Source organism: the organism of the source record quoted next, unplaced genomic scaffold (assembly GCF_019419815.1).
Source record: "Pyrus x bretschneideri cultivar Hongxiangsu unplaced genomic scaffold, Pyrus_bretschneideri_v1 Contig2, whole genome shotgun sequence".
Lineage (NCBI taxonomy): Eukaryota > Viridiplantae > Streptophyta > Magnoliopsida > Rosales > Rosaceae > Pyrus > Pyrus x bretschneideri.
The window spans coordinates 10,006,612-10,019,588 of record NW_025999501.1 but is presented as its reverse complement, the minus strand read 5'-3'; the positions used below and the strand labels follow the sequence as shown (position 1 = coordinate 10,019,588).

The window sequence follows — 12,977 nt, the reverse complement described above, 5'->3', positions numbered from 1 at the left end:
AATATGATGAAAAGAATATGGTCTTCTAGGGAGAAAGTATAAACCTAGAGAACATTAATTTGGTTGTAACTTTTTTGTTTTAGAGCATTTTCAAGAGTCTACAAAATTAAATTTAAGGTGCACATAGAATTTTTTCTTGCTTTCATAAATTTAGAGATGAGAAATGTTGAAGACTCTCTTTCAAAGTGAGACTCTTCATGAACTATCTTTTAGCTCACAGTTTTACGGTAATTCTCGTGCTAACATTATAAAATACAGTGACAAAATCATGAGGTGACAGATGATCGATGAAGAGTCCCACTTTTGGGAGAGTCTTCTTAGTATTTTTCAATTAAAACTCTATCCCCTCTTAGAACTCTCAAAAGTGGGACCTTCCATAGACTCTTTGTTATTTCATAGTTTAGCGTTAATTTTCTTGCCAATATTATAAAATAATATGATAAAAGCATGAGATGTTAAAGAGTTTGTGGAAAGTTTTATTTTAAAAAGTCGCATTATCATTTTTTTTTCTTTATTATAATAATGTGTCTTTGTCACCTTTGTCACCAAAAAAGAAAGAAAATAGAAATACTAAAAGAGGTCGCATGAGGAAAAATAATAAAAGATACTCTTAGTATATTACAAGTGGTCACGTTAAATATTAATGTGTCTTTGTCACATTTACATGATATTATCGATGTAGATTTTGGTTTAATTCTAAATATATAATTTGCAAATGCATTGAACTTTGTAAGATTTTTTAAGTGTGAATTTTGTAAATTTTTTGAAATTATTAAATATTTTTGTTGGTAATTTTAAAGATTTTTAAGAGTTAAATTAAGTGAACTTTAATGAAAAGCTTATGGTACTGTTCACTTTTAAAAAACCACATTTTTACACTAAAAAGTTAATTCTGGTACTATTCATTTTACTATTTATTTTATTTTTATTCTTAAAACTCAAAGTTTTCAAGCTCTTTTTATTAGTTTTCCTTTAAAGATTGACCTTCACGTGTGGCGCCCCCTGTCTGCTAGGCTTCGAGCAGTCGCAAGTCCTTGCCGTTGTTGCAAGAACTACTGCCTTTTGCCCAACCGCCTCTTGGTTTTTCCATCGGTGGAGCATCATTGTTGGGTCCAAAGACAATTGAATCCAATTGCTCTTGCAATTGAGAGTCCGCTGAAGATGGTCTAAATCGTCATGTGATTTGTGTTTAGAAGTCATGTTTAGAGAAATTGTTGGAAATTCTCTTACATTATGTTTGGATGAAGAGATTTAAGATTACTAAAAAATTTTAAATGACAGAAATCGAAATGATAGGATTTTATTTTCTATAATTTGTGAATTTTCTTGTTTGGTTAACTTAAAAGAACAATGAAATTGAATACAGAATTTGTTATTTTTAAGTTCTCAATCATAGAAATTGAGAAATGACACCTATTTACATAGAATTTAAACTTGGGAATTGGAGGTCTTAAATTCCAAGTTCTTTTTCCATGCAGAAATTCTAAACTTCTATGTTTATAAATCCAAATAAGAGAATTGATGCATATCAATTTATAAATTCTGATTTTTATCTAAATTTCAAGTTTATTTTCCTCATCCAAACATAATGTTAGTGCTGCTACTTTTGCAAATTTGCATGGTGTTGGAAACACGTGGTGGGATACTCGATCTGTCGCTATCCCTATACAAGATCACACCTGGAGACTTTCAATGGCGGCGGTCCCGTGCCCAAATTTGAAGTATTCATGGGCTTCAGACAAAGAAAGTAATGATATGGTTGCCAACATAGCAACATAAATTTTTACTTTATTTGGCCAAACAAAACATAAATTATAAATGATTAAGGACATTTAAAAGTGTTTTTTAAAATAAATGAAAACATTTTTAAAACTAATTTTTAGTAAAAATTTAAAGGATTTTGAAACCAAACAACGTTTTAAGTGCTTCTTGCAAGAAGTAGATGTGTGGTGTTTCTTCCAAAAACTATTTAAAGTGTTTTTAGAACTCAAAATCAATTTCACAAAAAAAAACTTTTAGTAATTTTAAAAACGCTTCTAAACGAGCCATAAATATGTATTTTTATTCAGCAAGAATGGAAGGATGGATATTTAATATGCAAAAGTGTTGTTTTGATAAGAAAAACACATTGATCATTTGCTCATTGATTGTGTATATTTTAATAATAATTATAACATTCTAATTGTGATTAGGTGAATAACCAAATAATCGATGTAGAGAGTGAAAAAAACATACACAATACTGGGAATGCAAGAAGTGTTACATGGGACAGTAGGGATTTTAGTTGATTTGTTTGTGGTTTTAAAGTTCTTATAAGGCATTCTATTGGGGGTTAGGTCTCTTGTTTTGTGCTTTACGTGAAAAAGGAGGGCATGCAATTGTAGTTTTCTGACTACAGATCTTGATGTGTATTTTTGCTCGTCTAATCCTTCACAACCTTCACTATTGTTGAGAAGAATAAAGTTGCATGAAGGAGCATAACATAACGAAGTTCTTAAGATCTCACAAATTGGTGCAACCACGATAAGGCCCAACGATAACCTATTCTAGCTAGGAGGTAGTGTTTTTCGTGTGGGCGCATGAGCTTTGTCGATCGGGTGGGCTATACTGTTTGTGTGAGAGTTACTCTTATATAATCAGTGATGTTACATGACAAACATTTATTGAATAGTTTAAAGTAATTTTAAACATGTAATGGACTGATGATGTCACTAGGACTATGCATTGTTTCAAGAGAAAGCCTCTCCATTTGCACTCGCAGACACAAATTCGTTGAACATGTTCTGTTACATAGAATAATTGGCTGAATATATCAAAAGCTATTCAGAAGGGGATACAAGTTTTAGAAGGTTAGTGAGAATGTGTTTTTGGTGATGGTGGTGGCGTCTGCAGTTATCCAATCCAAAACGCTGCAGAACAGGGAAACTAGCCGTGCACCTCCCGATTCTTCCGAAAAACGAAGAGACTAAATAACAAGGACACCAACAACCCCACAACAAGAGATCATAATAAGGGCTGTCTCCGCCGCGGCCACCCATGATGGTGATGATGTTGACCAATGTTCTTCGTCTTCCCCCAACTGTTAGACAATATCAGAAAGAACCCAACAATAAAAAACCAGTGGAAGCAGCTTTCACTGAAATATTACCTGAATGAAAGATAACTTTGTTGTTGTAGAATGGGATGATTAATTTCATTCATAGAGTAAATCCCTTTACATATGCATCACAATTCTTGGGCTATAAGGAATAGGATTCCTACAAGTATTGGGCTACAAGGAATAGGATTCCTAAGTAGGAAATCTGATATACAAATAAATATATATACAATATGGTTGACAACAAGGAATCCTAATTAGGGTTTTAGTCCACCATACCCCTTCAAACTTGGAGACACCGGAAAGACAGGTTGGGACAACCCACAATGCCGACTAGTTGATCAATTGATGGCAAATAGCGAACACAATAAGTACCCCATTGGACACACTCGTCAACAAAATGTTAGTACACCTCAATATGTTTGGTTCAACTCAGTATGTTTTGGTGCGACCGTGCAAGCATAAAAGACCAGATTAAGTGGAGGAGTCCTAATTAGGGTTTTAGTCGATCACTCTCTCTGTCTGCACGATGAAAAAGAACTATGAGCGTTGATGGAAACCAGGACCATTCTATGATCTATCAACTGGCTCGGCAATACCTCGAACACTATCAAATCGGTTGTTTCTTTCTAGGTCTATAAGGGAAGCCCTAGAAACTCACATACTATAATTTGATTCAGTGACCAGCTAACAACATCTTGTGGCTGTAGTTTAGTGGTAAGAATTCCACGTTGTGGCCGTGGAGACCTGGGCTCGAATCCCAGCAGCCACAAAAGTCATATCTTTTTTAATTTCGAATTTCACTAACCCAAGGTTAAATTTGTCATAAAAACAGGATACATTGGATTGAATGTTTCGAAAAACTGGAGGGGGATATAGTTGAGTTTGTTAAATTTGGATTGTTTGCTAAACTTATTCTAAGTCAACGAGCACTGTAAAACTCGCAACTATACCAAAAAAATTACGATTGTCAGAAAGAATCGTCTTTAACCAAAAAACTCATTTTTAAATCTTCCGAATCATTTTATCCAAAGGGACCCTCTCTAACGCCGGCGAAGAGTCATTTAAATTTCATTTGCTTTCTTCATTTACTTCTTACGCATGAGTTTGATGGAAAAATTGTCACCAACTACTAATGAAATGATTGTCTACCCCTCTACAATGGGTCTATATAAGAATTTTACACATCATAAAAATTTGCTAGAAAATGAGAACCATATCGAAAGCAGAGATTCAGAGAACGGAAATAGCTCGTCAAGAATTAGATTATCCTCGTTCCGCTGCCGGAGCTCAAAAGCGGTCAGAAAAATATGGTACAGCACCAGAGTTTACTTGTATTTCTTTCTTCACATATTTTCTACCAGTTACTTTTGCACCTATTCTCTCTGCATAATACATAATACAGGGATTCTGTATCAACGATTCACATAACTCCGGAATTGTAAGATCAAGAAAATGAAGCTTCGTCGTGGAAATCACTTTCATACAGGGAAGGGAAGCATCTACTCTCGCTTATCCTCCTCCATATCATCTGCATGCGCATTCTCGTATTCTCGCTTGATTGCCACATCTCCACTGACCTTCAACGCTCCACTGGTTAACGAGATGCCCTCCTCATCAAAATCATCTCCTGCTTCCTCCATGTATGCATATCTACATGTACAGCACCAATGTGATTGTTCTTTGCAAACATAAGATAACACAACTCCATAATTGCCTTTACCATTTGCATTTTGTATTCAACCAACCAAAAAGGACAATAAAAAGGGGAAACAAACCCCCAAAAAAGAAAGTCCCAGTTTCCTTGTTTCTATAGCACATCCGACACACAATTTCCACAAAATTTCGACAACAATAGCAAGCATATCATTTATAATAAATCTTATGGCATTCAAGTCTAACAAACAAAACATGCTTTAAGAACAAAATGTATAGATTTTTATAATAAGTACGCAAAAATGATATAAGACACCAGGAAACTTTATAGATGCAATGTCAAAAACAAAATACCTAGTTGGGTTACGTGAAGGGGCCCAAAGGATGCATATTATTGCCAAGAGAGCATAGGCAAGAATACTCCAGAATGCTGGAATAATCCAAGCAATTTGCCAAAACTCACTCAGGGGATCCGTTGCATTGAAGTATAGCTGAGTCAACAATACGCAAAGGAGTTCAATTATTAGTTCCTACTGGAGAAAACAATATGAATAAAGACACTCCACTGCACCCCATAGGAACTGTTAATTTGCAAAATACAACTTTACAATGAATAATACCTCAAACCCAATCCAAGCAACCGAAAGAAGCACAAATATTGCAAGTGAGTTGGTAAATTTTCGGTATAGCTCCAATTTAGCCAAGTTTCTCCTGATCTGCATCCAAAAGAAACAAAGGAAGATGGTGAAAAATTGGTCATTAGTATACCATCATCATATTCCACCGTTCAAGGGCGTAACATTATCCTAAGCTGTACATATACAATAACATCATTAAGCATTCTTCCAGCAAAATCACAGATTACATTGTCACTCAGCACAAGAAAAGCTTCAAATAGCATGGTATTCGTGCATATTTAGGTGGAAGCCACATCCAATGCCGCATGCTTGTTGCGTGAATAAAGAAGATACTAAATTTAAGCATGCAAATGCTGAAGCTGCAGATAGAAATTCAAAACAGAAAGATTACCTGAAGTTTCTCTAAAGTTTTTGATAACGATGAGAAAATCCATAGAATAAACCACGAATCTAAGAAGGCAACAGGTAGAACCAAAAATAACTTTGTTTTTCCTGAAAAATCATTGATGTTCCCCAAATGTTCAACAAGCTCAAGTGCTTCTGATGCCACGAAATATACCAGACCAAGAAGAAATACTTTCGGAGTTATACCACCAAGTGTAGGCTTCACTACACCAAAACCCATGGAAACGACCAAAAGAAGAAGGCGGGAAAGAGTCTTCTTGACAGCACTAAAAGTTACAGCCCACAATGTAATGCCCATAGGTCTGATCCCAGTTGAATTAAAATTGGCATACTCAAAGTACCACACAGCCATTTCGCACATTCCAAGAGCAATCACCGCTGTGATATGGTAGTGCAATTGTATAATATCCTTCCAAAACTGAACAAACCTCAGAAACCAGGCAAGTCCAAGCACAAGGTAAGCTAAAGACATAAAGCCATAGAATGTCATCAAAGGAGTCATCTTCCCAGGCAAATAACCATCTGGGTTTCTCCAGATGGTCGTTCCTTTAATCAGCGTACCCTTGAGTTGCGGATCACAGTACATGAAATAAAGGTAGTACATTCCGGAACTGTTGATATCAACCGTTTTAATTTCCATCTTCGCCTCTTCATCCTTTCCATTAAAGAATGTTTTGATGCGCACAGGCCACTCCGGGTTGTCCAGATTTTTGTGGATAACAACCTCTCCCACCGTGCAGTAACCAGAATTCGAAAGATTCCTGGTGCAGCATATTAGATCCGATTGGGCGAAAGAAGCTCCAATCCTTGCCCTGTCCTTCACTTCAAGAATGATAGCTTCCACCAATCCAGTGTCCTGCTGCATTTCACTCATCGTATTCGCAGACTCTTTCGTCCTCACAAAAGAGACACTCTCAAATCTGAAATTCCATCAGTAAGTCCGCCACTACCAACCGACTCAAATCCAAATCATGAACTTATAAAATCACAAATTTTGAACCGATTTCGAAACCATGATCATAACCCAGTTGAGAAACAATCTCAAGATCTCAACTTACCAATTAATATTCACATTAACAAACTAATTAGCCATAACCCGCTATCTTAAATCAATTGGTATCAGTAATTTAAAATTTACCAGGTAAACTAAATTAGTAAAGTAACAAAATTTGCTATGCATAGAAGATAAAGGACAGATTTTTCACTGACTTGATGAAGGACTTGCCCTTGAGGTGGCGATTGTCTGCTGAAGAACTATCGGTAGAATCGTGGACCTTGGAAGCGTAGAGGCCTTCACTGCCGCCATGGAAGAAGAAGGCGTTTGACTGAGGATTGAAAGCTTCATTTCTGTACTCGTGGATTGAAGCATCAGACCTTATGATGCACTCGTTGCATGTGAGAAAAACCCCCAAAATTAACACTACGAGCGAGCCCTTTTCACACCAGAACCTTCTCTGTTCCATTTTTCTCTCACCTTCTTCCCCCTCGAGAATCTCAGCGCGGGTTGAGATGGTGAAGTGGGGAAGAAACAAGACAAACCAAACGAAAACGACGCCGCCCCTGTCTTTTCGCTGTCCAAAGGCGTCTTGGACCTCATTTTTCCCTTGATGGGTTCTATATTTGGGCTTCCTACGACATTGTCAACTTTTAAAATAATGGGCTTTTGTTGTCAAATTATTGAAGCCCAAAAAGTAGGAGGTACAAAGGGGAGAGGTGGCCTTTATTAGTTATCAGTCAAGTCTCCCAATAAAAGCATCAATGCATTTAGGAATCACACATGATGAGATATTTAAGTAAGAATCAACCAAAGGATTGACCAAATTGTGAAGAATGAGAATATGAATAACTTTAATTTTTCCTATTTGATCAAAGAATATTATTTCTACTGTAAAAACTATTTAAAGTAATACTCTATAAAAGAATAACCTCTTTAAAGTCGTAAATTATAGTCGCAACTTGAGATTAGTTATATATAGAAATAAACTTCACATTGTAATAAAATTCTTTATCCGATCTTAAGAAAATATGCCTTCACATAAGAATAATTTTCAACTAATCATAAAATTGCTCCCAATGTCTCATTGTCTCAATTATATATGTTGTGCTTAATGTAGACTAATCATAAAATTGCCTCCAGTTTCTCATTGTCCTTTTATCACGAATGTGCACATATTACATCTCAAATGACTCAGTAATTTGGGCTATACAAATAGTTTTGATTTAATTAGAATATTGCACAAAAAAAAAAAAAAAAAAAGAGACAAATAATGACTTAGGGGAGCGTTTGTTGTACCGGATTATCTTGGACTGTACTAACTTGAGGGATTCAGCTGGACTGGATTATAATAGACTAAATTAGACTAGCTTATTGCAGCGTTTGGTGCATTGTCAGACTAAAAAGCAGGATAAATAATGTTATATTATTTAATTAATAAATATAAATATTTTATTATTATCCTATATTTTCCTCCCTTTTTTCCTTCCTTCACCGTCACTCTCTCCCTCTTTTTCTCCCTTCTCCGCCCCAGCCTTCCTTCTTCTAGATTAGACATCTCAATTCCAGTCTCTATCTCTCTCTTTTTTCTATCCAACTCCCTCTTGATTTCAGTCTCTTTCTCCTCTGTCCCTCGCTCTAGCTCTGTGTTATTCGACGAAACCTCACATTTCCATTTTTTCCGACGAGTTGCAGGTTTTCCAACATGTTTTTCGGCCAAACCTTGTCGAATTGGATGAGGTTAGCACCACCAACAAACTGCTCTCCATCCCTGGACACAGATCAAAGCTTTGCATGCTTGAATCTATCATGGATTCGAAGAAACCCAAACATGCCAAGACTTCCGGGCCAATTTCAGGCCACCTCTGACCACCTTTTGGCCTTGATTTAGGTAGAAACAGAATCACCTCACTCCCAGCTTCAATTTAGTATATTTTTAATGTGAAAATTGGTTGTGAAACGTATTTGAAAGAGATAGTCGAATCAAAAAGTTAACGACAGTGTGTGGTTGGAGGTCACAAGGAGTGGTCGTGAGTAGTGGTCGAGCAAGACAAGGATGAGAGAGATGATGGTCTTAGTTAGTCCCATGGTTCTCGGGGGTACTAGCTAAGACCGGATATTCCTGCCTTTAGTCAAGGCAAGTAAGAGCTAGTCTCACTAAAGCTAATCCTTGCTGGGAACAAACATGAGACTGGACTAACCCTTAATTTTGTCCATTCCAATGAACTTTAATGATTGCAAACAAACGCCCCTTAGATGTGCTGTTTTTGGGACTTGAATCCCATCCGGATCCAAATTGTGGGGATCCTAGGGATCCTCACATTTTAGCCATTCATCGTGCATCGAGTGGTAAAAATTATTTAATTATTTTTTATTTAAAATTAAACACAAATAGTACTTGACGAAAAATGACCTTACGATGTACGATGAATGACTAGGATGTGGAGATTCCTAAGATCCCCACAAAGTGAATCCGGAGAGGATCCTCTTCCCTGTTTTTGGACTTGGAGTTGTTAACATTTGAACAACAATTCTATACAGATGTAGGTTAGGTTAGGTGCAACTGCGTCCAGAATAGTTTAGTTTACGCCACCTTGATAACTTGTTTTTCCTAATTACTTATTTCCTCTCAACCCCATTAGAAGGCTTGAGAGAAAGGGGTGTGTGAGAGAGTACCACTGCTAGCTGTCGACGAGTGGGACACTGGGTTCCAGGGTGCTCACCAATCTGGCCAAACTGACCGATACAAAATCGTAGTGACCAATTTGTTTTGATTTAGATCAAAGAAAAATTTAAATGATTTACAAAAATTGAACCTAGTTGTAATGTGCACGTCCTCTTACGTGCGGTAAATTTTCAAATTAAACATGTGGACATCACGAATTGGGTGATGTAAGCACGTGTGGCTATTGGGCTTCATACGTAGGCCAACCTGTTCTGATACTACAAAGAAAGTTGGAGTTCCATCATAAAACTAATTGGCCATATGGGGAGTAGCCGAATCTCTTATAAACCTTAAAAGTTTCTTCTTTCACTAACGTAGGAATCTTTTACTTTCAGATTCTCATAGTTTTTTCTCATGTGTCGTCAATCATCATCGACCCTCTACAAATTTCTTTTTAAACAAAATTTCCTGCTAGTTTCATGGAAATTCATTCATATAAAGCTCAAATTGCGAGAGGGGCACCTCCCTTTCCTTCATCGTCTATTTCTCTTCTCTGCTGCAATACATCAAGCATGATTAACATATATGAAGCAATATAGAAGTAAAAGATTCAAAAACCCTAAATTAGAAGTAGCTTGAATTATCAAAAAGGAAAAAAAAAGCTTGAATAACATGCTCCGTTTGTCAACAATTCCTGCTTCCGTGCCCGTCAACAAGTTCTCTATTGTCAACAATTTATATATATGTTGTTACAAATTGCTCCAAATCTTCCTGCCTCCGTCCTTCTCAACCACTTCTCACTTCCTCATTTTAATTCTTTTATTTTAAATATATATGTTGCTGAAGAAAATTGAGGTTTTACTATAAAACTAATTGGCATTATGAAAGTAGCCTAACTTACTTATCGAGAGGGCAATCAGGTTGCTGATTTCTTAGATAATTATAGGGTTGATCATGTTGAACCCTAATAATTAGCTAAGAGAGCCAGACAATTTGATCATGAACCCTAAGACGTCATACCACCAATGAACTTGAAGAAGAAAGGCAGTGAATAAGTTGCAGTTTGGTGGTGTAATTTCCTTTGCTCAATCACATCCAGAATTAGATTAGATATTGATTAGAATAAGTTGCAATTTGACGGTGTAATCTTCTGCAGCAGGTATCAAGTTTGGTCATTGCTGCATTTTGCATTACAAGAAAAGTTGACAATAATCACTAACATTCGTTGTGCACAATGAGGTGGCTAAACTCTTAAAAGTATTTTCTATGGGTCATATGGGGTAATTAATTAGTATAATCTGTTCTTGCTAATTTTGGGGAATGAGAGAGTGCAAAACTCTTTCCAATTTTTACTAAGACAGCTCTTTACCGGGCTTTTAGCCCTCTTTTATCTTTCTGGAAAAATCCAACATGATTAATCGTCAAAATTATTGCAAAACTACTAATGGTTAGAACAATTACTGGTTCACACTTTTAAAAATATGATAAGCCGTTACAGTTTTTCATTTTTCTTATTTTTGATAGAAGTGAATTTGGAATGAAGAAATCAGAAAACATTAGGGTTAGGATAAAACTTCTCAAACATTATAATCCTTTCTCTTTTTCTTGGAAAAATAATATTTATTGACATGAATATTATTCTAATCAACTGGCTAAACAAGATCTCTCACTAAACCCTTTGCATAAAGTTATTTGTATCTTGTTAGTTGGTGACCTAAAAGTTGAACAAACTTGTTCGGCAAGCTTGACTCATCCGGCAGGAGCAAATCAATGAATAAAACCAATTCCCATCAGTTTCACAGAAGCTTAATTAATCAAATTTTCTAATCCCAAAATTTGGAAAATACATGACCTTTGTAATTAAGTAGAAAATGAACTTTGGACTATATCTCCCATCATTTTGTCTGTAGCATGATAAATAAAGGAGTCCACCTAAACTTCCCATCTTGATTAATTGATCATCTAGTCCCTGTCAGTGTTCTATTCATACATTCACATGGAACTTCCAAGCACATTCTTACAATATGATTGCTGAAGATTGGTGGGCTTCTCTTTCCTTTTTCTTCTCCTTTTTTTTTTTCCCTTTTTGAAAATGGGACAAGTTGGTGGCTTGATAGTCTACCTTTTCTAAATCGAGAAGACTCACAAGGGTATTTAAGTCTCTTCCTAGCTACTATTGCGCAATTCAATGGATCAGAAACACGGTCGTTTCCGATTTCTTCTCTTTCCTCTTATACATGGTTGCAAATTAAAAAAAAAATCTAATAAATTATATTATGACACTTGGTGTACTGTTTTGTGTTTCTGGTACACTGAAAAATTTCTTCAACATGAGCCACAAGACAATAGCTAAGCAAACAAAGCAGATAAAAATAGATTTGAACTAAGCGAATAAAAAAGAATAGGATTCCTTCACTCCTTGATGTGTGATTCATACTGTTAACAAAGCCTTCTTGAGACTCGAGTCCTAATGTCTAATGGACACATTATCAATGTGAAAGCAATTTTATTTCCCTGAGACTAGAATTTCTAAGAATTATTTGTTTAAGGATTTGATTCCAAGGATAAACCATTCTTATAAACAAACCTGGGTTTAATTTCAATGATACATGTTTTAACCATTAGATTTGATTTTAGAAATTAGTTAAATCTTTTATTTTTAACCACAATCTTTCCTTCCCAAGCACTTCGTACCTGTCTTTTTGGATCGCGCAACGATATGAAATTTCAAATTGCTCATGTGCAGTCCCAGCTACTATCTGCCTAGTGTCCCATGTCCCCTTACACAGACAATCTTTTCATATTTATGTCTAAATTCTAAGTGAACTGTTATTAGCACTTTAAAAATTTCATTCTACACTCTTTATAAGTGTATTTTTTTTTCTAATTATAGAAAGTTTGAAGTGCCAAATGAGATTTTTGAAGTGCTAATAACAATTCCCAATTCTAATACCAAAAGAGATTTCTGCGAGAAGTACTATTGCATACATATTTGTTTAGGACAAAATTAAATAAAAATAGGGCCTCTTAAGTCGCTACAAGTACTCCTCTCCTTTAATGTAGATGTGCGCATTATCCTACATGCCCACGCCACCTCTAGATCGTACGAACAGCGTTAAGATACATTTGAAGGTCACCTAGCAGAAATTACAGTCACTGACAACACTAGATAAGATCTGATTGAGGTTGCTCTTTCTCCACTACCTAGAAATAGAGCCAGAAGACTTCAAGTTTAGAACCTTCGTCAAATTCATTTTCTACAATTAAACAAAACCTAAAGTAACTCTTCAATCAAACCAACTGATTTTCATCACAAACCCATTTGCTCTTCAGTAAAACCCCTTAACTCTTTAGCTACAAGCTCAAAGTCATCATTCAAAGCAAATACTACCTATGATCCTGAGATCTAAATCTTTTACCATTCTGCCACCCCGTGGTATGATTCAGTTGACGTGCAATTCCAACCACTCTGATTTCCTATAAAAGGCATCTGGTTTGTACTAAGTCCAATCCTATACGAGT

General features: G+C 35.9%; 1 protein-coding gene and 1 non-coding gene across 2 annotated transcripts; one reads left to right on the top strand and one right to left on the bottom strand.

Moving 5' to 3' along the window:
- The first annotated feature begins 3,797 nt into the window (after positions 1–3,797).
- Positions 3,798–3,869, top strand: TRNAH-GUG. The gene has a single exon. It is a non-coding gene; the product is annotated as a tRNA-His (tRNA).
- A 460-nt stretch (positions 3,870–4,329) lies between these two features.
- On the bottom strand, positions 4,330–7,361 carry LOC103961219 (transmembrane protein 87B). Its single transcript, XM_048583488.1, has 5 exons — positions 7,006–7,361; positions 5,783–6,716; positions 5,374–5,469; positions 5,108–5,244; positions 4,330–4,750 (listed from the first exon to the last, which is right to left on the bottom strand). The coding sequence occupies exons 1-5, from the start codon at positions 7,257–7,259 to the stop codon at positions 4,600–4,602; spliced, it is 1,572 nt and encodes a 523-aa protein (XP_048439445.1). The 5' UTR covers positions 7,260–7,361; the 3' UTR covers positions 4,330–4,599.
- Between the last annotated feature and the right edge of the window lie 5,616 nt (positions 7,362–12,977).